This window comes from Bombina bombina, chromosome 1 (assembly GCF_027579735.1).
Source record: "Bombina bombina isolate aBomBom1 chromosome 1, aBomBom1.pri, whole genome shotgun sequence".
In the NCBI taxonomy this organism is placed as follows: domain Eukaryota; kingdom Metazoa; phylum Chordata; class Amphibia; order Anura; family Bombinatoridae; genus Bombina; species Bombina bombina.
The window spans coordinates 1157073302-1157098763 of record NC_069499.1 but is presented as its reverse complement, the minus strand read 5'-3'; the positions used below and the strand labels follow the sequence as shown (position 1 = coordinate 1157098763).

The following is a 25462-nucleotide window of genomic DNA, read 5'->3' as shown; positions in this document are numbered from 1 at the left end:
TAGTTCTGATGGCTTCTCATCTAAACAAGAAACTTCCCAGGTATCTGTCCAGATCCCGGGATCCTCGGGCGGAGGCAGTGGATGCATTATCACTTCCTTGGAAGTATCATCCTGCCTATATCTTTCCGCCTCTAGTTCTTCTTCCAAGAGTAATCTCCAAGATTCTGAAGGAATGCTCGTTTGTTCTGCTGGTAGCTCCGGCATGGCCTCACAGGTTTTGGTATGCGGATCTTGTCCGGATGGCCTCTTGCCAACCGTGGACTCTTCTGTTAAGACCAGACCTTCTGTCTCAAGGTCCTTTTTTCCATCAGGATCTGAAATCCTTAAATTTAAAGGTATGGAGATTGAACGCTTGATTCTTGGTCAAAGAGGTTTCTCTGACTCTGTGATTAATACTATGTTACAGGCTCTTAAATCTGTATCCAGAGAGATATATTATAGAGTCTGGAAGACTTATATTTCTTGGTGTCTTTCTCATCATTTTTCTTGGCATTCTTTTAGAATACCGAGAATATTACAGTTTCTTCTGGATGGTTTAGATAGGGTTTGTCCGCAAGTTCCTTGAAAGGACAAATCTCTGCTCTTTCTGTTCTTTTTCACAGAAAGATTGCTATTCTTCCTGATATTCATTGTTTTGTACAAGCTTTGGTTCGTATAAAGCCTGTCATTAAGTCAATTTCTCCTCCTTGGAGTTTGAATTTGGTTCTGGGGGCTCTTCAAGCTCCTCCATTTGAACCTATGCATTCATTGGACATTAAATTACTTTCTTGGAAAGTTTTGTTCCTTTTGGCCATCTCTTCTGCCAGAAGAGTTTCTGAATTATCTGCTCTTTCTTGTGAGTCTCCTTTTCTGATTTTTCATCAGGATAAGGCGGTGTTGCGAACTTCTTTTGAATTTTTACCTAAGTTGTGAATTCCAACAACATTAGTAGAGACATTGTGGTTCCTTCATTATGTCCTAATCCTAAGAATTCTAAGGAGAAATCGTTGCATTCTTTGGATGTTGTTAGAGCTTTGAAATATTATGTTGAAGCTACTAAGTCTTTCCGAAAGACTTCTAGTTTATTTGTTATCTTTTCCGGTTCTAGAAAGGCCAGAAAACTTCTGCCATTTCTTTGGCATCTTGGTTGAAATCTTTAATTCATCTTGCCTATGTTGAGTCGGGTAAAACTCCGCCTCAGAGGATTACAGCTCATTCTACTAGGTCAGTTTCTACTTCCTGGGCGTTTAGGAATGAAGCTTCGGTTGATCAGATTTGCAAAGCGGCAACTTGGTCCTCTTTGCATACTTTTACCAAATTCTACCATTTTTATGTATTTTCTTCTTCTGAAGCAGTTTTTGGTAGAAAAGTACTTCAGGCAGCGGTTTCAGTTTGAATCTTCTGCTTATGTTTTTCATTAAACTTTATTTTGGGTGTGGATTATTTTCAGCAGGAATTGGCTGTCTTTATTTTATCCCTCCCTCTCTAGTGACTCTTGTGTGGAAAGATCCACATCTTGGGTAGTCATTATCCCATACGTCACTAGCTCATGGACTCTTGCTAATTACATGAAAGAAAACATAATTTATGTAAGAACTTACCTGATAAATTCATTTCTTTCATATTAGCAAGAGTCCATGAGGCCCGCCCTTTTTTTGTGGTGGTTATGATTTTTTTGTATAAAGCACAATTATTCCAATTCCTTATTTTATATGCTTTCGCACTTTTTTCTTATCACCCCACTTCTTGGCTATTCGTTAAACTGAATTGTGGGTGTGGTGAGGGGTGTATTTATAGGCATTTTAAGGTTTGGGAAACTTTGCCCCTCCTGGTAGGAATGTATATCCCATACGTCACTAGCTCATGGACTCTTGCTAATATGAAAGAAATGAATTTATCAGGTAAGTTCTTACATAAATTATGTTGTTTCGCTAGTCTTGGGGCTTATCAGTAGTGGTATCGAGGTTGGGTATGGAGGGCCGCCCTTCGAGGGTCAGGCAAGTGGTTCCTTTTTCCTCGATACTCTGTTTGGAGTTTCATGGGCGGTGTCTTGCGTTGCTTTCTTTTGCATGATGTACCGAGTGCACGGATTCATCCTTACTTGTGGGATATTATCCATCCTAACAGGAAGTGGCAAAGAGAGCACCACAGCAGAGCTGTCTATATAACTCCCCCCTTAACTCCACCCCCCAGTCATTCTCTTTGTCGGCTCTAAGCAGGAAGGGTAAAGTGAAAGAGGTGTTAAGCTATTAGTTTAATTTTAACTACAATCAAGAGTTTGTTATTTTTAAATGGTACCGGTGTTGTACTATTTACTCTCAGGCAGGACATAGATGAAGATTTCTGCCTGGAGGATTATGATCTTAGCATTTGTAACTAAGCTCCACTGCTTTTCCCACAGAAGCTGAGGAGTACAGGAAAACTTCAGTGTGAAGAACGGTTTCTTGCTATGCAGCAATGAGGTATGTTTAGTCATATTTTCTGCAGAGACTGTGTTAAGTCAAAAAGGCTGACAGTATCCCTATTAGGGAAAGGGTAAGCAGTAATCCTAGTATGAAAGAGGCTTTACTAGCTTGCATGAAGGGCTAAGTTTTTTGGGCACTCATTTTGTTTATTAGAAAGTGGGACAAACGTTTGTGTGTTCTGGGAGTAACGTTTTTTATGTTTATGGGAACGTTTGCTTGAAGGGTCATTTGGCTTATTTAGGGTTGTTATAACCCACATGGTTTTCAAACATAGTTTGCTAGATTAATGTAAGCCCCAGCAATATCGAGTGAGGTGGGCGGGGCCTATTTTTGCGCGTCAGTTGCACATTTAGTAATTCAGAGAAGCAGCAAGCAACTTCTCCTGAGGTCCTGATAGTCTTCTGATGGCCTATTTGAAGCAGGTAGGGCCACAGCAGAGCTGTGGCAAGGTGCTAATAGGGGTTTTAACCGGTTTTAGACAAATTTCAATCCGGTTTTGTCATTTGTGGGTTTATTGCTTATTTTCTTGTGGTGCAATCCTTCTAAGGCTTAGTGGGTACACTGTTAAAATTTTGGAAAATGTGAAGCAATTTTAACCTGTTTTGCAGTTTGTGTATGCCTTTTTTTCTCTTAAAGGCACAGTACCGTTTTTTGCAAATTGTGTTTTTTTAATTAAATAAAGTGTTTTCCAAGCTTGCTTGCTTTATTACTAGTCTGTTAAACATGTCTGACACTGAGGAAACTCATTGCTCAATTTGTTTAGAAGCCATTGTGGAACCCCCTCTTAGAATGTGTCCTACTTGTACTGATATGTCTATAAATTGCAAACAGCATATTTCGACTTATAAAAATTTGTCATTAAATGATTCTCAGACTGAAGGAAGTCAGGTTTTGCCATCTAGTTCTCCCCAAGTATCACAACCGGTAATGCCCGCACAAGCGACGCCAAGTACTTCTAGTGCTTCTAATTCTTTCACCTTGCAAGATATGGCTTCAGTTATGAATACTACCCTCACAGAGGTTTTATCTAAACTGCCTGGGTTGCAAGGGAAGCGCAGTAGCTCTGGGTTAAGAACAAATGCTGAGCCTTCTGACGCTTTAGTAGTCGTATCCGATATTCCCTCACAATGTTCTGAGGTAGGGATGAGGGATTTGCTGTCTGAGGGAGAGATTTCTGATTCAGGCAAGATGTTCTCTCAGACAGATTCAGATATGACAGCATTTAAATTTAAGCTAGAGCACCTCCGCTTATTTCTCAGGGAGGTTTTAGCTACTCTGGATGATTGTGACCCTATTGTAGTTCCAGAGAAATTGTGTAAAATGGACAAATATTTAGAGGTTCCTGTTTACACTGATGTTTTTCCGGTCCCTAAGAGGATTTCGGACATTGTTACTAAGGAGTGGGATAGACCAGGTATTCTGTTCTCTCCCCCTCCTGTTTTTAAGGAAATGTTCCCTATTTCTGACACCATAAAGGACTCATGGCAGACGGTCCCTAAAGTGGAGGGAGCTATTTCTACTTTTATTTCTACGGCTAAGCGTACAACTATACCTATTGAAGACAGTTGTGCTTTCATTGATCCTATGGATAAAAAATTAGAGGGTCTCCTAAAGAAAATTTTTGTTCATCAAGGTTTTCTTCTTCAACCTATAGCATGCATTTTTCCTGTAACCACTGCAGCTGCCTTTTGGTTTGAGGCTCTGGAAGAGGCTCTTCAGATGGAGACCCCACTAGATGATATTTTGGACAGAATTAAGGCTCTTGAGTTGGCTAATTCTTTTATTACAGACGCCGCTTTTCATCTTGCTAAGTTAGCGGCAAATAATTCAGGTTTTGCCATTTTAGCGCGTTGAGCGTTATGGCTTAAGTCCTTGTCAGCTGATGTGTCATCTAAATCTAAGCTTTTGTCCATCCCTTTCAAAGGTAAGACCTTATTCTGGCCTGCACTGAAAGAGATTATTTCAGACATTACTGGAGGGAAGGGTCATACCCTCCCTCAGGATAAGTCTAATAAGACAAGGACCAAATAAAATAATTTTCGTTCCTTTCGAAACTTCAAGAGTGGTCCCATTTCCTTTTCCTCTGCTGCAAAGCAAGAGGGGAACTTTGCTCAATCCAAGCCAACCTGGAGACCTAATCAGGCTTGGAACAAGGGTAAACAGGCCAAAAAGCCTGCTGCTGCCTGCCACTAAGTCAGCTTGAAGGGGTAGCCCCCCGATCCGGGACCGGATCTAGTAGGGGGCAGACTCTCTCTCTCTCTTTGCTCAGGCCTGGGCAAGAGACGTTCAGGATTCCTGGGCAGTAGAAATTGTAACCCAGGGATACCTTCTAGATTTCAAAGACTCCCCTCCAAGGGGGAGGTTCCATCATTCTCAATTATCTGTAAACCCGACAAAAAGAGAGGCGTTCTTACGCTGTGTAGAAGACCTTTTTACCATGGGAGTGATCTGCCCAGTTCCAAAAGCAGAACAAGGGCAGGGGTTCTACTCCAATCGGTTTATAGTTCCCAAAAAGGAGGGAACATTCAGACCAATTCTGGATCTCAAGATCCTAAACCAGTTTCTAAGACTCCCATCTTTCAAGATGGAGACCATTCGGACTATCTTACCATTGATCCAGGAGGGTTAATATATGACCACCGTGGATTTAAAGAATGCGTATCTACATATTCCTATCCACAAAGATCATCACCAGTTCCTCAGGTTTGCCTTTCTGGACAAGCATTATCAGTTTGTGGCTCTTCCTTTCGGGTTGGCCACTGCACCACAAATCTTCACGAAGGTGCTAGGGTCCCTTCTGGCGGTTCTAAGGCCACGGGGCATAGCAGTGGCGCCTTATCTAGACGACATTCTGATTCAAGCGTCGACCTTCCAACTAGCCAAGTCTCACACGGACTTAGTGTTGGCCTTTCTAAGATCTCACGGGTGGAAGGTGAACGTAAAAAAGAGTTCTCTTTCTCTTGTTAAGTGTATCCAGTCCACGGATCATCCATTACTTGTGGGATATATTCCCTTCCCAACAGGAAGTTGCAAGAGGATCACCCACAGCAGAGCTGCTATATAGCTCCTCCCCTACATGTCATATCCAGTCATTCTCTTGCAACCCTCAACATAGATGGAGGTCGTGAGAGGACTGTGGTGTTTTATACTTAATTAATTCTTCAATTAAAAGTTTATTTTTAAATGGCACCGGAGTGTGCTGTTTTTTTCTCAGCCAGTATTTGGAAGAAGAATCTGCCTGCGTTTTCTATGATCTTAGCAGAAGTAACTAAGATCCACTGGCTGTTCTCACACATTCTGAGGAGTGGGGTAACTTCAGAAAGGGAATGGCGTGTGGGGTCTTCTGCAACTAAGGTATGTGCAGTAAAATATTTTTCTAAGGAATGGAATTGACTAAGAAAATGCTGCTGATACCGAAGTAAAGTAAGTAAAGCCTTAAATGCAGCGAAAGCGACTGGTATCAGGCTTATTAATGTATGTGCAGTAAAATAATTTTCTAGGTAATGGAATTTGAATAAGAAAATGCTGCTAATACTGAAGTAATGTAGTAAAGCCTTAAATGCAGTAGAAGCGACTGGTATCAGGCTTATCATTAGAGATACATACTCTTTAAAAAAGATGTTTTTAAAACGTTTGCTGGCATGTTTAATCGTTTTTTTGAGGTACATTGGTGATAACATTTATTGGGGCATATTGTTTCCACATGGCTAACTTAATTTCTGCATAGAAACAGTTAACTGAGGCTTCCCACTGTTGTAATAATAAGTGGGAGGGGCCTATTTTAGCGCTTTTTTGCGCAGTAAAAATTCAGACTCAGTCTTCCTGCTTCTTCCTGCATGATCCAGGACGTCTCTAGAGAGCTCAAGGGACTTCAAAAGTCATTTTGAGGGAGGTAATCAGTCACAGCAGACCTGTGACAGTGTGTTTGACTGTGTTTAAAAACGTTTTTTTCTCTATTGATTATCTAGTTTGGGTATTAAGGGGTTAATCATCCATTTGGAAGTGGGTGCAATGCTCTGCTAATTTAATACATTTACTGTGAAATTTTGGTTGGTATAACTGATTTGGTTCATTGTTATTTCAACTTGAGACAGGTTGTGTGCTTCTTAAAGGCGCAGTAGCGTTTTTTATTTTGCTTGAAAACTGATTTTAAAGTTTTTTCCAAGCTTGCTAGTCTCATTGCTAGTCTGTTTAAACATGTCTGACACAGATGAATCTGTTTGTTCATTATGTTTGAAGGCCAGTGTGGAGCCCCATTGAAATATGTGTACTAAATGTATTGATTTCACTTTAAATAATAAAGGTCAGTCTTTATCTATAAAAGAATTATCACCAGACGACGAGGGGGAAGTTATGCCGACTAACTCTCCTCACGTGTCAGTACCTTCGCCTCCCTCTCAGGGGGCGTGTGCTAATATGGCGCCAAGTACATCAGGGACGCCCATAGCAATTACTTTACAGGACATGGCTACAATCATGAATAATACCCTGTCAGAAGTATTATCTAGATTGCCAGAATTGAGAGGCAAGCGCGATAGCTCTGGGATTAAGAGAGATGCAGAGCGCGCTGGTGCTGTAAGAGCCATGTCTGATACTGCGTCACAGTTTGCAGAACATGAGGACGGAGAGCTTCATTCTGTGGGTGACTGATCTGATCCGGGGAAACCTGATTCAGAGATCTCTAATTTTAAATTTAAGCTTGAGAACCTCTGTGTATTGCTTGGGGAGGTTTTATCTGCTCTGAATGACTGTAACACAGTTGCAATTCCAGAGAAATTGTGTAGGCTGGATAGATACTATGCGGCACCGGTGTGTACTGACGTTTTTCCTATACCTAAAAGGCTTACAGAAATTATCAGCAAGGAGTGGGATAGACCCGGTGTGCCATTTTCCCCACCTCCTATATTTAGGAAGATGTTTCCAATAGACGCCACTACACGGGACTTATGGCAGACGATCCCTAAGGTAGAGGGAGCAGTTTCTACTTTAGCTAAGCGTACCACTATCCCGGTGGAGGATAGTTGTGCTTTTTCGGATCCAATGGATAAAAAATTAGGTTACCTTAAGAAAATGTTTGTTCAACAAGGTTTTATCTTGCAGCCCCTTGCATGCATTGCGCCTGTCACTGCTGCTGCGGCATTCTGGTTTGAGTCTCTGGAAGAGGCCATTCACACAGCTCCATTGGATGATATTATGGACAAGCTTAAATCACTTAAGCTAGCTAATGCATTTGTTTCTGATGCCATTGTACATTTGACTAAACTAACGGCTAAGAACTCCGGATTCGCCATCCAGGCGCGGAGAGCGCTATGGCTTAATTCCTGGTCAGCTGACGTAACTTCTAAATCTAAATTACTTAATATTCCTTTCAAGGGGCAGACCTTATTCGGGCCCGGCTTGAAAGAAATTATTGCTGACATTACTGGAGGTAAGGGTCATACCCTTCCTCAAGATAGGGCCAAATCGAATTTGGATTTTACTCAAATCTGTTTGTGGTTCCCAAGAAAGAGGGAACCTTCAGACCAATCTTGGACCTAAAGATCTTAAACAAATTCCTAAGAGTTCCATCATTCAAAATGGAAACTATTCGAACCATCCTACCCATGATCCAAGAGGGTCAGTACATGACCACAATGGACTTAAAGGATGCCTACCTTCACATACCGATTCACAAAGGTCATTATCGGTACCTGAGATTTGCCTTTCTAGACAGGCATTACCAGTTTGTAGCTCTTCCCTTCGGGTTGGCTACGGCCCCGAGAATTTTTACAAAGGTTCTGGGCTCACTTCTGGCGGTTCTAAGACCGCAAGGCATAGCGGTGGCTCCGTATCTAGACGACATCCTGATACAGGCGTCCAGCTTTCAAATGGCCAAGTCTCATACAGAGATAGTTCTGGCATTTCTGAGGTCGCATGGGTGGAAGGTGAACGTGGAAAAGAGTTCTCTATTACCACTCACAAGAGTCTCCTTCCTAGGGACTCTTATAGATTCTGTAGAGATGAAAATTTACCTGACGGAGTCCAGGTTATCAAACTTCTAAATGCTTGCCGTGTGCTTCATTCCATTCCACGCCCGTCAGTGGCTCAGTGCATGGAAGTAATCGGCTTAATGGTAGCGGCAATGGACATAGTGCCATTTGCGCGCCTGCATCTCAGACCGCTGCAATTATGCATGCTATGTCAGTGGAATGGGGATTACTCAGATTTGTCCCCTCTACTAAATCTGGATCAGGAGACCAGAGATTCTCTTCTCTGGTGGCTATCTCGGGTCCATCTGTCCAAGGGCATGACCTTTCGCAGGCCAGATTGGACGATTGTAACAACAGATGCCAGCCTTCTAGGTTGGGGCGCAGTCTGGAACTCCCTGAAGGCTCAGGGATCGTGGACCCAGGAGGAGAAACTCCTCCCAATAAATATTCTGGAGTTAAGAGCAATATTCAATGCTCTTCTAGCTTGGCCTCAGTTAGCAACACTGAGGTTCATCAGATTTCAGTCGGACAACATCACGACTGTGGCTTACATCAACCATCAAGGGGGAACCAGGAGTTCCCTAGCGATGTTAGAAGTCTCAAAGATAATTCGCTGGGCAGAGTCTCACTCTTGCCACCTGTCAGCGATCCACATCCCAGGCGTGGAGAACTGGGAAGCGGACTTTCTAAGTCGCCAGACTTTTCATCCGGGAGAGTGGGAACTTCATCCGGAGGTGTTCGCTCAACTGATTCATCGTTGGGGCAAACCAGAACTGGATCTCATGGCGTCTCGCCAGAACGCCAAGCTTCCTCATTACGGATCCAGGTCCAGGGACCCGGGAGCGGCGCTGATAGATGCTCTAGCAGCCCCTTGGGTTTTCAACATGGCTTCTGTGTTTCCACCGTTTCCGCTGCTGCCTCGACTGATTGCCAAGATCAAACAGGAGAGAGCATCAGTGATTCTGATAGCGCCTGCGTGGCCACGCAGGACCTGGTATGCAGACCTAGTGGACATGTCGTCCTGTCCACCATGGTCTCTGCCCCTTAGGCAGGACCTTCTAATACAAGGTCCTTTCAACCATCCAAATCTAATTTCTCTGAGGCTGACTGCATGGAGATTGAACGCTTGATCCTATCAAAGCATGGCTTCTCAGAGTTAGTTATTGATACTTTAATACAGGCACGGAAGCCTGTTACCAAAAAAATCGACCATAAGATATGGCGTAAATACTTATATTGGTGCGAATCCAAGAGTTACTCATGGAGTAAGGTTAGGATTCCTAGGATATTGTCCTTTCTCCAAGAGGGTTTGGAAAATGGCTTATCTGCTAGTTCGTTAAAGGGACAGATTTCTGCTCTGTCTATTCTTTTGCACAAGTGTCTGGCAGAAGTTCCAGACGTCCAGGCATTTTGTCAGGCTTTGGCTAGGATTAAGCCTGTGTTTAAAACTGTTGCTCCTCCGTGGAGCTTAAACTTGGTTCTTAAAGTTCTCCAAGGAGTTCCGTTTGAACCCCTTCATTCCATTGATATTAAGCTTTTATCTTGGAAAGTTCTGTTTTTGATGGCTATTTCCTCGGCTCGAAGAGTCTGAGTTATCCGCCTTACATTGTGATTCTCCTTATCTGATTTTCCATTCAGACAAGGTAGTGCTGCGTACTAAACCTGGGTTTTTACCTAAGGTAGTTTCTAATAGGAATATCAATCAAGAGATTGTTGTTCCATCATTGTGCCCTAATCCTTCTTCAAAGAAGGAACGTCTTTTGCATAATCTGGACGTAGTCCGTGCCCTGAAGTTCTATTTACAGGCAACTAAAGATTTTCGTCAAACTTCTTCCCTGTTTGTCGTTTACTCTGGTTAGAGGAGAGGTCAAAAAGCTTCGGCAACCTCTCTCTCCTTTTGGCTTTGTAGCATAATACGTTTAGCCTATGAGACTGCTGGACAGCAGCCCCCTGAAAGGATTACAGCTCATTCTACTAGAGCTGTGGCTTCCACTTGGGCCTTTAAAAATGAGGCCTCTGTTGAACAGATTTGCAAGGCTGCGACTTGGTCTTCGCTTCACACCTTTTCAAAATTTTACAAATTTGACACTTTTGCTTCTTCGGAGGCTGTTTTTGGGAGAAAGGTTCTACAGGCAGTGGTTCCTTCCGTTTAAGTTCCTGCCTTGTCCCTCCCATCATCCGTGTACTTTAGCTTTGTTATTGGTATCCCACAAGTAATGGATGATCCGTGGACTGGATACACTTAACAAGAGAAAACATAATTTATGCTTACCTGATAAATTTATTTCTCTTGTAGTGTATCCAGTCCACGGCCCGCCCTGTCTTTTTAAGGCAGATCTAAATTTTAATTAAAAACTCCAGTCACCACTGCACCCTATGCTTTCTCCTTTCTTGTTTTGTTTTGGTCGAATGACTGGATATGACATGTAGGGGAGGAGCTATATAGCAGCTCTGCTGTGGGTGATCCTCTTGCAACTTCCTGTTGGGAAGGGAATATATCCCACAAGTAATGGATGATCCGTGGACTGGATACACTACAAGAGAAATAAATGTATCAGGTAAGCATAAATTATGTTTTTCCCCCTCACAAGATTTTCATTTCTAGAGACTGATAGACTCAGTGGACATGAAAATATTTCTGACGGAGGTCCGGAAATCAAAGATTTTGTCCACCTGCCGAGCTCTTCACTCCATTCCTCGGCCGTCAGTGGCTCAGTGTATGGAGGTAATCGGTCTAATGATAGCGGCAATGAGACCAGAGACTCTCTTCTTTATTGGTTGTCACAGGATCATCTGTCCCAGGGAATGTATTTCCGCAGGCCAGAATGGGTTATAGTGACGACAGACACTAGCCGTCTGGGCTGGGGTGCAGTCTGCAATTCCCTAAAGGCTCAGGGTTTGTGGACTCGGGAGGAGGCTCTCCTACCGATAAATATTCTGGAATTAAGAGCGATATTCAATGCTCTCCAGGCATGGCCTCAGCTGGCTTCGGCCAGATTCATCAGGTTTCAGTCGGACAACATCACGACCTTGGCTTATATCAATCATCAGGGCAGAACAAGGAGTTCCGTAGCGATGATAGAGGTCTCAAGGATAATCCGATGGGCAGAGGCGCTCTCTCTTGCCATCTGTCAGCGATCTATATCCCAGGTGTAGAGAACTGGGAGGCAGACTTTCTAAGTCGTCAGACTTTTCATCCGGGGGAGTGGGAACTCCATCCAGAGGTGTTTGCTCAACTGGTTCGGCTATGGGGCACATCAGAATTGGATCTGATGGCGTCTCGTCAGAACGCCAAACTTCCTCGTTACGGCTCCAGGTCAAGGGATCCTCAGGCTGTACTGATAGATGCTCTAGCAGTACCCTGGTCGTTCAACCTGGCTTATGTGTTTCCACCTTTCCCTCTCCTTCCACGTCTGATTGCCAGAATCAAACATGAAAGAGCATCAGTGATTTTGATAGCGCCTGCGTGGCCACGCAGGACTTGGTATGCAGACCTGATGGACATGTCATCTCTTCCACCATGGTCTCTGCCACTGAGACAGGACCTTCTGATTCAAGGTCCATTCAAGCATCCAAATCTAATTTCTCTGCAACTGACTGCTTGGAGATTGAACGCTTGATTCTATCAAAGCGGGGTTTTTCTGAGTCAGTCATAATTACCTTGATTCAGGCTCGAAAGCCTATTACCAGGAAAATCTATTATAAGATATGGCGTAAATATCTTTTTTGGTGCAAATCCAAAGGCTTCTCCTGGAGTAAAATCAGGATTCCTAGGATTTTGTCTTTTCTCCAATATTGATTGGAGAAAGGATTGTCAGCTAGTTCTCTAAAAGGACAGATATCTGCTCTGTCTATTTTGTTGCACAAGCGTCTGGCAGATGTTCCAGACGTTCAGGCTTTTTGTCAGGCTTTAGCTAGAATTAAGCCTGTGTTTAAATCTGTTGCTCCGCCATGGAGTCTAAATTTAGTCCTTAAAGTTCTTCAGGGGGTTCCGTTTGAACCCATGCATTCCATAGATATTAAGCTTTTATCTTGGAAATTTTGTTCCTAGTTGCTATCTCTTCAGCTTGAAGAGTTTCTGAACTATCTGCATTACAATGTTACTCGCCTTTTCTTGTGTTCCATGTTGATAAGGTGGTTTTACGTACCAAGCCTGGGTTCCTACCTAAGGTTGTTACTAACAGGAATATCAATCAGGAAATTGTTATTCCTTCTCTGTGTCCTAATCCTTCTTGTAAGAAGGAACGTCTGTTGCACAACTTGGACGGGGTTCGTGCTTTGAAATTTTATTTGCAGGCAACCAAAGATTTTCGTCAAACATCTTTGTTGTCTATTCTGGAAAGCGTAGGGGTCAAAAGGCTACGGCGACATCTCTTTCCTTTTGGCTGAAAAGCATCATCCGTTTGGCTTATGAGACTGCTGGACAACAGTCTCCTGAAAGGATTACAGCTTATTCTATTAGAGCGGTAGCTTCCACATGGGCTTTTAAAAATGATGCTTCTGTTGAACAGATTTGTAAGGCTGCGACTTGGTCTTCGCTTCATACCTTTTCTAAATTTTACAAATTTGATACTTTTGCTTCTTCGGAGGCTATTTTTGGGAGAAAGGTTTTGCAAGCAGTGGTGCCTTCCGTTTAGGTTTCTGTCTTGTCCCTCCCTTCATCCGTGTCCTAAAGCTTTGGTATTGGTATCCCACAAGTAAGGATGAATCCGTGGACTCGGTACATCATGCAAAAGAAAACAAAATTTATGCTTACCTGATAAATTTCTTTCTTTTGCGATGTACCGAGTCCACGGCCCGCCCTGTCTATTCAAGACAGATGTTTTTTTTTATTAAAAACTTCAGTCACCTCTGCACCTTATATTTTCTCCTTTTTCTTCCTTGGCCTTCGGTCGAATAAATGGGGGGTGGAGTTAAGGGGGGAGCTATATAGACAGCTCTGCTGTGGTGCTCTCTTTGCCACTTCCTGTTAGGAAGGATAATATCCCACAAGGACGGATGAATCTGTGGACTCGGTACATCACAAAAGAAAGAAATTTATCAGGTAAGCATAAATTTTGTTTTTTTGAGATGGCGAGGGTCCAGGGTTATCCTTTTCCTTCAGATGTTTATGTTACCCTGCCTGTGTGTGTATCACGTGTTGCCGATTGCCTAAGAGATTTTTTGCGATGCATTGCACTGTGTGCCGATTCTAAGACTGTTCAGGAGTCCTTCGTGACATTTGGGTTTAAGGCTATATAGATCACTAAGTCTACAGAATTTAAAGGTGCTCTCCTCCTTGGAGGCAGTTTAGGGTTATCTCGGAGATTGGATCTTTTTATCGTCCATTGTCGAGAACCCTGGTTTTGGTCCGCATCTTTCCATAGATGGGTGTGGACGGTTCTGTTCACACTTGAAGTTGTGGTCCTGTGAGCCCCCTTCGTAGGGGCTGGGGCTCTGTGAGAGATGCCTTGTGACTGTGGCTCAGGCTCTTCTGACGGACCCTTACCTGTCTTCTGGTGCATTTACAATGTTACTGTTGACTCCAGGTGCTTTTCAACAGGGATGGCGATGTGGCAGAGAGGTCTCGCCCCTATGGTAGGGTTTTTTTTTTCTGTTGTTCATTCCCTTCGGAATTTCCTTCATATCGTGGAGTCCTGGGGGTCCTTGGTCCTGCTTTGCAGGGGTTTTTTCCCTTCCTGTGTTTCAGGTTCCTGGGAGGGGAGCTGTGATGTAGTGTCTGGTTCCTCCATTCCTGCAGCAGGAGGCTGAGGGTTTTGCTCCCGTGGGGGCTTACACTTTGTGTATCCAATATATGGATGCTGAGGTTTTGGGGCACTTCTTCCCTTGGGAAGTGTGCCCTTTTTTTTTGCCCACGACTGCGTGTAGGGGGTCTTGTACCTGAGCACAATGTTTTTCCTGACTCACCGTAGTATGCCGTTTGTAGCAGCAGTCTAACAGGGGATTTTGTTCCTGATTGATCCTTCTTCCTGTAGTTCGGTCTTCGGCCTTTTAAAGGGAATAGTCCACAGCTCCCGCCCTTGTTTTTATCTATGAGGCGGCTGTCATTTCTTTCATGTAATTAGCAAGAGTCCATGAGCTAGTGACGTATGGGATATACATTCCTACCAGGAGGGGCAAAGTTTCCCAAACCTCAAAATGCCTATAAATACACCCCTCACCACACCCACAAATCAGTTTTACAAACTTTGCCTCCTGTGGAGGTGGTGAAGTAAGTTTGTGCTAGATTCTTCGTTGATATGCGCTCCGCAGCAGGTTGGAGCCCGGTTTTCCTCTCAGCATGCAGTGAATGTCAGAGGGATGTGAAGAGAGTATTGCCTATTTGAATTCAATGATCTCCTTCTACGGGGTCTATTTCATAGGTTCTCTGTTATCGGTCGTAGAGATTCATCTCTTACCTCCCTTTTCAGATCGACGATATACTCTTATATATACCATTACCTCTACTGATTCTCGTTTCAGTACTGGTTTGGCTTTCTACTACATGTAGATGAGTGTCCTGGGGTAAGTAAGTCTTATTTTCTGTGACACTCTAAGCTATGGTTGGGCACTTTTATATAAAGTTCTAAATATATGTGTTTAAACATTTATTTGCCTTGATTCAGGATGTTCAACGTTCCTTATTTCAGACAGTCAGTTTCATATTTGGGATAATGCATATGAATAAATCATTTTTTCTTACCTTAAAATTTGACTTTTTTCCTGTGGGCTGTTAGGCTCGCGGGGGCTGAAAATGCTTCATTTTATTGTGTCATTCTTGGCCCGGACTTTCTTGGCGCAAAAATTTTCTTGTCATTTCTGGCGTCATACGTGTCGCCGGAAGTTGCGTCATTTTTTTTTACTTTTTTGCGCCAAAAAATGTCGATGTTACCGGATGTGGCGCCATTTTTGGCGCCAAAAGCATTTAGGGGCCAAATAATGTGGGCGGCTTTTTTGCCGCTAAAAAATTTGAGCGTCATTGTTGTCTCCACAATATTTAAGTCTCATTATTTATTGCTTCTGGTTGCTAAAAGCTTGTTCATTGGCATTTTTTTCCCATTCCTGAAACTGTCATTTAAGGAATTTGATCTTTTTTGCTTTATATGTTGTTTTTTCTATTACATATTGCAAGATGTCTCAGATTGACCCTGAATCAGATGCCACTTCTGGAAAAACGCTTAACTGAGTTTCAGTTCTACCAAAGCTAAGTTCATTTATTTTAAATGTTATAAATGTTTATTTTTAGCTATGGTTTGTAATAAGTTATTATGATATACTTTTACATGCAGAATCCATTAGTGTTTATGCTTTATATATTTCCATTTTTACATCTTATGTACAAGAAATATTTAGAAGATTTATAAGAAATATTTTTCCGATTCTATTTTAAAGGCTTTGTCGGACTTCGTGCCTTCTAATAAAATTTTTAGGTCTTTTTCACTTTTTTAATTATTGAAGTTTCAAATGACCAACAACATACTGATTTATCCTTCTCTGATGATGTTTTTTCTCTTTCAGAAATTTTCTTCATCAGATATTGACACTAACAAAAGTACATTTGTTCTTTGTTGAAAAGGTGTTGATTATTATTGACACTATTTCTGCCTATTTATTTCTTCTGTGTTTTCAGAGGTTTTCTTTCCAATTCCCCATTCTAGGGAATGGAATAGGCTGAGAATTTTCTTTTATTCCTTCTTCAAAGGTTTTAAACTATATTTTTTGCCAGCAGTTAAATTCAATTTGGAGAGTTCTCCAATTTATTGGGGCTATCTCTACTTCTACTAATTATGCTATTGTTTCTATAGCAAAATAGTATTTATTTTCCTTTAGATAGTTGTATCTTATTTATGGAAAATTATTTAGTTTCAGGTACTTTTCTTGGTCCTGTGATTTATTTGGATATTGCAATTGCTTCATTTTTTCTGTTTACTTTAAGATCAATTATCAGATTATGATTTATTTTAGCATTGTTAAGGGACAACATTTACTAGACTAGGTGCTGTTGCATTTGTCTTGTTGTTTTGCATTTATTGATTATGCAAGTCCACTGTATTGACTGGTCCTTTAAACTGGACTGTCATGCTAATAATTTCATTTGTGTCTTCATTTTATTGAATATTTTCGCAAATGAGGGTTAATCTATGTCTTTAGCTATTTTAGCTAGAAGAATTTTGTGATTTAAAAAAAAAATAAAAAAATCCATATTTCTTTTGTTCTAAGATAATCAATTATTTGTTTTATAATTGGATTCAATTCTTAACTGTTACTCTGGGCTTCAAGATTGTGTTCTAAGACTAAAACTTTAAGCTTATACTAGTTTGGTTTTTCTTATTAAGGAACAAATTCCTGAGTTCTTTCCCAAGTAACATGTTTTTAATTGGGGTTCGAAATCAGCTCCCTAATATTGCGATGTACGTGCCGTATTCCAGCTTGGCTGGTAAGGGGCAGGTTAAGATTTCTTTGAAATTTATTTGGTTCTATTTTGTCCAAATTTCTTTGATTTTATTCCAGTAAGGCTAACACTTTCTTTAAGTGTGTTTCTGTCCTATATATTTTGGATACTGTTGAAGCATGGCTGGGCACCCATGGGGTTCAAGCGCTGCTCAGACCTGGAATCTTCTGGGGTATTTCTTCCAGTTCCTTTTTTAGGAACCGGGTTTGGAGTTTTATTCAAACTATTTTGCCTTTTTATGGTCATTGATAGCATTATTTGTTCTCCTTAGATACAATAAATGTATATTTTAATTTTTCTGTTTTCATTCAGATTATTTTGTGAGGATGCGGAATCTCATATGATTCACTTGCTCTTCAGGACATAGTTAGAGGATCTTTTTTTCGAAAGCTCTTGATTCCTCAAACAAGGGTCACCTTTTTTAGGTTTCCAGATAGTTTGTGTCACTATCTTTGTTAGACAAGGGATAATTCTATTGGGTTCCGTCTGTCGGTACCTTTAGTCTCTATTATTTCCTTCAGTTGCTATATATGCACAGAAGTTTTAGGTCTTATGGCCACAGCATTGGATTCAATTCCCTTTGCTCATTTTCACTAGAAAGAACCTTTCCAGTCTTTTATGAGTGTTGTTTCTTCTAGAACATGGTTGGAGGATCAATTTACCAAAAAGTTTGTTGATTCCTCAGACAAGGGTAACCTTTTTAGGTTTCCTGATAGATTCAGTGTCCTTGACTCTGTCTCTGACAGACAAGAGACGTCTGAAATTGGTTTCAACTTGTCGAAATCTTCAGTTTCAATCTTTCCCTTCGGTAGCCTTATGCATGGAAATTCTAGGTCTTATGACTACTGCATTGGACGCGGTCCCCTTTGCTCGTTTTCACATGCGACTTCTTCAGCTCTGTATGCTGAACCAGTGGTGCAGGGATTATACAAAGATATCTCAATTAATATCTTTGAAACCGATTGTACGACACTCTGACGTTGTGGACAGACCACCATCGTTTAGTTCAGGGGGCTTCTTTTTGTTCTTCCAACCTGGACTGTGATTTCAACAGATGCAAGTCTGACAGGTTGGGAAGCTGTTTGGGGGTCTCTGACAGCACAAGGGGTTTGGGAATCTCAGGAGGTGAGATTACCAATCAATATTTTGGAACTCCGTGCAATTTTCAGAGCTCTTCAGTCATGGCCTCTTCTAAAGAGAGAGTCGTTCATTTGTTTTCAGACGGACAATGTCACAACTGTGGCATATGTCAATCATCAAGGAGGGACTCTCAGTCCTCTGGCTATGAAAGAAGTATCTCGAATTCTGGTATGGGCGGAATCCAGCTCCTGTCTCAGTCGCCAAACGTTACATCCGGGCGAATGGTCTCTTCACCCAGAGGTATTTCTTCAGATTGTTCAAATGTGGGGACTTCCAGAAATAGATCTGATGGCTTCTCATCTAAACAAGAAGCTTCCCAGGTATCTGTCCAGATCCAGGGATCCTCAGGCGGAGGCAGTGGATGCATTGTCACTTCCTTGGAAGTATCATCCTGCCTATATCTTTCCGCCTCTAGTTCTTCTTCCAAGAGTAATTTCCAAGATTCTAAAGGAGTGCTCGTTTGTTCTGCTGGTGGCTCCAGCATGGCCTCACAGGTTTTGGTTTGCGGATCTTGTCCGGATGGCCACTTGCCAACCGTGGACTCTTCCGTTAAGACCAGACCTTCTATCACAAGGTTCTTTTTTCCATCAGGATCTCAAATCCTTAAATTTGAAGGTATGGAGATTGAACGCTTGATTCTCAGTCATAGAGGTTTCTCTGACTCTCTGATTAATACTATGTTACAGGCTCATAAATCTGTATCTAGGAAGATATATTATCGAGTCTGGAAGATTTACATTTCTTGGTGTTTTTCTCATCATTTTTCTTGGCATTCTTTTAGAATTCCTAGAATTTTACAGTTTCTTCAGGATGGTTTGGATAAAGGTTTGTCTGCAAGTTCCTTGAAAGGACAAATCTCTGCTCTTTCTGTTCTTTTTCACAGAAAGATTGCTAGTCTTCCTGATATTCATTGTTTTGTACAAGCTTTGGTTCGTATAAAACCTGTTATTAAGTCAATTTCTCCTCCTTGAAGTTTGAATTTGGTTCTGGGGGCTCTTCAAGCTCCTCCGTATAAACCTATGCATTCGCTGGATATTAAATTACTTTCTTGGAAAGATCTGTTTCTTTTGGCCATCTCTTCTGCTAGAAGAGTTTCTGATTTATCTGCTCTTTCTTGTGAGTCTCCTTTTCTGATTTTTCATCAGGATAAGGCGGTGTTGCGAACTTATTTTAATTTTTACCTAAGGTTGTGAATTCTAACAACATTAGTAGAGAAATTGTGGTTCCTTCATTGTGTCCTAATCCTAAGAATTCTAAGGAAAGATCGTTGCATTCTTTGGATGTAGTTAGAGCTTTGAAATATTATGTTGAAGCTACTAAAAATTTCCGAAAGACTTCTAGTCTATTTGTTATCTTTTCCGGTTCTAGGAAAGGTCAGAAGGCCTCTGCCATTCAAAGGATTACAGCTCATTCTACTAGGTCAGTTTCTACTTCCTGGGCGTTTAGGAATGAAGCTTCGGTTGATCAGATTTGCAAAGCAGCAACTTGGTCTTTGCATACTTTTACTAAATTCTACCATTTTTTATGTGTTTTCTTCTTCTGAAGCAGTTTTTGGTAGAAAAGTACTTCAGGCAGCTGTTTCAGTTTGATTCTTCTGCTTAGAATTTCATTTTTTTTCATTATAAGATTTAAACTTTTTTTTGGGTGTGGATTATTTTCAGCGGAATTGGCTGTCTTTATTTTATCCCTCCCTCTCTAGTGACTCTTGCGTGGAAGATCCACATCTTGGGTATTCATTATCCCATACGTCACTAGCTCATGGACTCTTGCTAATTACATGAAAGAAAACATAATTTATGTAAGAACTTACCTGATAAATTCATTTCTTTCATATTAGCAAGAGTCCATGAGGCCCACCCTTTTTTGTGGTGGTTATGATTTTTTTGTATAAAGCACAATTATTCCAATTCCTTATTTTTTATGCTTTCACATTTTTGTCTTATCACCCCACTTCTTGGCTATGCGTTAAACTGATTTGTGGGTGTGGTGAGGGGTGTATTTATAGGCATTTTGAGGTTTGGGAAACTTTGCCCCTCCTGGTAGGAATGTATATCCCATACGTCACTAGCTCATGGACTCTTGCTAATATGAAAGAAATGAATTTATCAGGTAAGTTCTTACATAAATTATGTTATTTTGTAAGCTACTTTTTAATGATTCTGTTATTCAATATTTTGTAATCTGTTAATACTACCCCTATTTTTCTGTTATCCACAGAGTAGTTTGTTGGAGAACAGTAGTTAGTATGGTTCAAATTTTATATCTATTTGCTCTTGATCATTAGAGGTGCATAGTATTGTTCTATTATTAACTCATAAACCAAGTTTTATGTGCCAAGTCCTTCAAAAGTCAGGAAGTTTTATTGATAGCCATATATCAATCATCCTGCTCATAAACACTAAACACTGCAAATGCAGAGCTTTCCATTTCTTTGGCATTGGAAAAACAAAACCTCATTATATTTACAAAAACCCTTACCTTTAAATGCATTGCAGACTTCTGAATTTTCTAAAATGTACAAGCCCTACTTAATTTTCAAGTTGCTAATCAATAATAAAATAAAATTTGGCAACAATCACAATGTATAGAGTAGTAGTGTTTTTTTTTTAAATGTAGTAGGTTTTATACAAATGAGTCTTTGTTTTTCGATGTTATGGTTCTTTCCTATCAACACAATTTCAGTCTTTTTCCGTAATCGTGTGACTTTATGCTGTTATTTGCAAGCCAGTGGCAAAGTTTTGTGTAACAAATCTAACTTATTGCATTTGATGTATTGCTATAAAAGAATGTAATTCAAGATTGTTTGTTTCATTAGCTTTGAGATATGTTTGTTAATAATCCATTGGCATAGTACAGCGCACACACAGAAAGTGTATATTCTGGTTCAGAGCTACACAAATGTGCAGACACTTCACCAGCATGAGGCACTAACAAAGCCACAGGATAACATTTGCTAACTGCTCTTTTCAGTCTCTGTTTTTGTTACTTTCTTCATCTGGTTGATTAACCAATGGAGATGTGAGCTTTAGATAACCCGTATAAATTAACATTAAGAGACTGGAGAGAGTTGTCTTTTTGGCAACTGAATCAGCTCAAGGTGTTACCCACAAGAAGGCTTTGCTGGGACACTACATAGTAATTTGGTCAGCATACCTCCAATGGGCAGTAACAAAAACAAACCCAAATGCAGGACATACACATACAATTTTAGTTCTATAATTCTGATCCAGCCATGAAGCATGCAGCCATTGCTGGGCACCATCTAATAAACTCTTTTTACCTACCTAGAAGTCAAGGTTATGGTCAGTCTGAACTGGGCGAGGGAATTGAAGATACAGCAGGAGATCACAGTGAATTACCTTTTACTGATGAAATGACAACTCTGAAAGCAGATGCTGAGGAAATTGTGGCCTCAGACCTAGGTATGACATTTTCTTTAAAATAATACATTTTGTGATGCCGATAGAGTATTGGTATCTTCAATTCTCATAATCCTTATGGTTGTGTCTCTTTCCGCAATTTAGTGATAAATGCAAGATGACTGTGATCTTACCCTATGTTTTTACTTCCTTGATAACATTTTTTTTTTTTTCATGTAAATGGCAGGAGTCCATGAGCTAGTGACGGGATATACATTCCTACCAGGAGGGGGAAAAGTTTGCCTAACCTCAAAATGCCTGTAGATACACCTCCCACCACACACATACTTCAGTTTTACAAACTGTGCCTCCTATGGAGGTAGTAAAGTAAGTTTGTGCTTGATTTTTAGGATTTATTCTATGATAAATGCTTCTAAGCATTCTAAAACCCAATTCCTCTGAGTACAGTGTTTGTCATCGGGACGTGAAGAGACTATTGCCTGTTGTTTTTTATGGTTTCACTCATGGGAAATCTTTTTAAGGGTTCTCTGTTATCGGTCGTAGGGATTCATCTCCTACCTCCCTTTTCAGATCGACGATATACTCTTTTACCATTACCTCTGCTGATAGTTTTCAGTACTGCTTTGGCTGTCTGCTATATGTGGATGAGTGTCTTCGGTAAGTATGTATCATTATTTTAGACACTCTCAGCTATGTTTGGCGCTTTATGTTATATTATAAAGTTTGATATATATGTATTTACTTATATTTGCCATGAGTAAGGTATATGTATTTCCCTTTGCAGTCTAACAGTTTCAGTATGAAAATCATGTTTTAGGAAGTTTATTTAAAAAAAATTAAAAACATTTTCTTATCTGAGGTTTAGATTTTCCAATTTGACTTTTGTTTCCCTTAAATTTTGTGGGCAAATCTAGGCTAGCAAGGGTGCTAAATGCTGTTATTTATTGCGTTATTTTTTGCGTGAATTTTTTTGCACAAATTTGCGTCTATGGTGTCGAAAATTTCGTCCTTTCCTGCGTCTTTATTGACGTTAATTTGTTTAGCGCTTGTTATGACGCGAGTTGCATCATTTCCGAATGTTGTTTGGCTCCAGAAATTTTCACTTTGCGTTGTGCGTCATACTTGGGCCAACTAATTTTTTTGTTATATTACCCCACTTCCTTGCTTTCTGCTCTCTTTATATTCTAGAGGGCTATGCTGTTTGCTTTTCTGCTTATTTAGCATATGCATTTTTCCCGATTCCTGAAACTGCTATATGAGGAAATTGGATATTTTGTTTAAATGTTATTTCTCCTGTTAAGTGTAGTCAGTCCACGGGTCATCCATTACTTATGGGATTATATCTCCTCCCTAACAGGAAGTGCAAGAGGATCACCCAAGCAGAGCTGCTATATAGCTCCTCCCCTCTACGTCATACCCAGTCATTCTCTTGCACCTAACTAATAGATAGGACGTGTGAGAGGACTGTGGTTGTTAAACTTAGTTTTTATTTCTTCAATCAAAAGTTTGTTATTTTAAACAGCACCGGAGTGTGTTGTTTTTTCTCAGGCAGCATTAGAAGAAGAATCTACCTGAGTTTGTGTATGATCTTAGCGGTCGTAACTAAGATCCATTTGCTGTTCTCGGCCATTCTGAGGAGTGAGGTAACTTCAGAACAGGGGACAGCAGGCAGGGTTCACCTGCAAGGAGGTATGTTGCAGTATATTATTTTCTAAGGAATGGAATTGACTGAGAAAATACTGCTAATACCGATGTAATGTAAGTGCAGCCTTAAATGCAGTAGTAGCGACTGGTATCAGGCTGATATGTATGTATGTTTACACTGAGGTATTTCTAGGGAATGGAACTTCCTAAGAAAATACTGTATACATTTAAGTTATATTTGAGCCTCCACTGCAGTGAAAGCGACTAGCAGCAGGCTTATTAATAACATTTCATAATTTTATTTTTAAACGTTTACTGGCATGTTAATCGTTTTTTTCTGAGGTACTTGGTGATAAAACTTTATGGGCATGATTTTTACCACATGGCTGATGTTTGTTTATGAATAAAATCAGTTTACTGAGCTTCCCCACTGTTGTATTATGAGTGGGAGGGGCCTATTTTAGCGCTTTATTGCGCAGTAAAAATTCAGTCACAGTCTTCCTATTTCTTCCTCCATGATCCAGGACGTCTCTACAGAGCCCAGGGGTCTCCAAAACTAGTTTTGAGGGAGGTAATCACTCACAGCAGACCTGTGAGACTGTGTTTTGACTGTGATAAAAACGTTTATATTAAATTGTTATCCGTTTTTGGGTACTAAGGGGTTAATAATCCATTTGCTTGTGGGTGCAATCCTTTGCTAACTTAATGCATTTACTGTGAAAATTTGGTTGCTATAACTAATTTGGTTCATTGTTATTTCAACTGTGACAGTTTTTTTGTGCTTCTTAAAGGCACAGTAACGTTTTTTATATTGATTGTAAATTTATTTGAAAAGTATTTTCCAAGCTTGCTAGTCTCATTGCTAGTTTGTTTAAACATGTCTGACACAGATGAATCTCTTTGTGCAATATGTTTAAAGGCCAATGTGGAGCCCAATAGAAATTTGTGTACTAATTGCATTGATGCTACTTTAAATAAAAGCCAATCTGTACATGTAAAGAAAATTTCACCAGACAACGAGGGGGAAGTAATGCCGACTAACTCTCCTCACGTGTCAGTACCTTCGCCTCCCGCTCAGGAGGTGCGTGATATTGTGGCGCCAAGTACATCAGGGCGGCCCATACAAATCACTTTGCAAGACATGGCTAATGTTATGACTGAAGTACTATCTAAATTGCCAGAATTTAGGGGTAAACGCGATCACTCTGGGGTAAGAACAGAGTGCGCTGATAATAATAGAGCCATGTCTGATACTGCGTCACAATTTGCAGAACATGAGGACGGAGAGCTTCATTCTGTGGGTGACGGATCTGATCCAAGTAAACTGGACTCAGACATTTCAAATTTTAAATTTAAGCTTGAGAACCTCCGTGTATTACTAGGGGAGGTATTAGCGGCTCTGAATGATTGTAACACGGTTGCAATTCCAGAGAAAATATGTAGGCTGGATAAATATTTTGCGGTACCGACGTGTACTGACGTTTTTCCTATACCTAAAAGGCTTGCAGAAATTGTTAACAAGGAGTGGGATAGACCCGGTGTGCCTTTTTCACCCCCTCCTATATTTAGAAAAATGTTTCCAATAGACGCCACCACACGGGACTTATGGCAGACGGTCCCTAAGGTGGAGGGAGCAGTTTCTACTCTGGCTAAGCGCACCACTATCCCGGTGGAGGATAGCTGTGCTTTTTCAGCTCCAATGGATAAAAAGTTAGAGGGTTACCTTAAGAAAATGTTTGTTCAACAAGGTTTTATATTACAACCCCTTGCATGCATTGCGCCTGTCACGGCTGCGGCGGCATTCTGGTTTGAGTCTCTGGAAGAGACCATTAGCTCAGCTCCATTGGATGAGATTATAGACAAGCTTAAAGTCCTTAAGCTAGCTAATTCATTTATTTCTGATGCCGTAGTACACTTAACTAAGCTTACGGCTAAGAACTCCGGATTCGCCATTCAAGCGCGCAGAGCGCTGTGGCTTAAATCCTGGTCAGCCGATGTGACTTCTAAATCTAAATTGCTTAACATACCTTTCAAAGGGCAGACATTATTCGGGCCCGGTTTGAAAGAAATTATCGCTGACATTACTGGAGGTAAGGGCCATGCCCTGCCTCAAGACAGAGCCAAACCAAGGGCTAAACAGTCTAATTTTCGTGCCTTTCGTAACTTCAAGGCAGGAGCAGCATCAACTTCCTCCGCTCCAAAACAGGAAGGAACTGTTGCTCGCTACAGACAGGGCTGGAAACCTAACCAGTCCTGGAACAAGGGCAAGCAGGCCAGAAAGCCTGCTGCTGCCCCTAAGACAGCATGAAGTGAGGGCCCCCGATCCGGAAACGGATCTAGTGGGGGGCAGACTTTCTCTCTTCGCCCAGGCTTGGGCAAGAGATGTCCAGGATCCCTGGGCGTTAGAGATCATATCTCAGGGATATCTTCTGGACTTCAAAGCTTCTCCTCCAA

The 25462-nt window shown here is 41.0% G+C and overlaps 1 protein-coding gene across 1 annotated transcript in view; it reads left to right on the top strand.

Annotated features, from left to right (window-relative positions):
• Nucleotides 1-25462, top strand: part of BRCA1 (BRCA1 DNA repair associated) — a 1073265-nt gene that overhangs the window by 221898 nt on the left and 825905 nt on the right. Inside the window, exon 7 of the mRNA XM_053699586.1 lies at nucleotides 21273-21406. Coding sequence (XP_053555561.1) covers nucleotides 21273-21406 — 134 coding nt within the window. The remainder of the gene's footprint in view (nucleotides 1-21272; nucleotides 21407-25462) is intronic.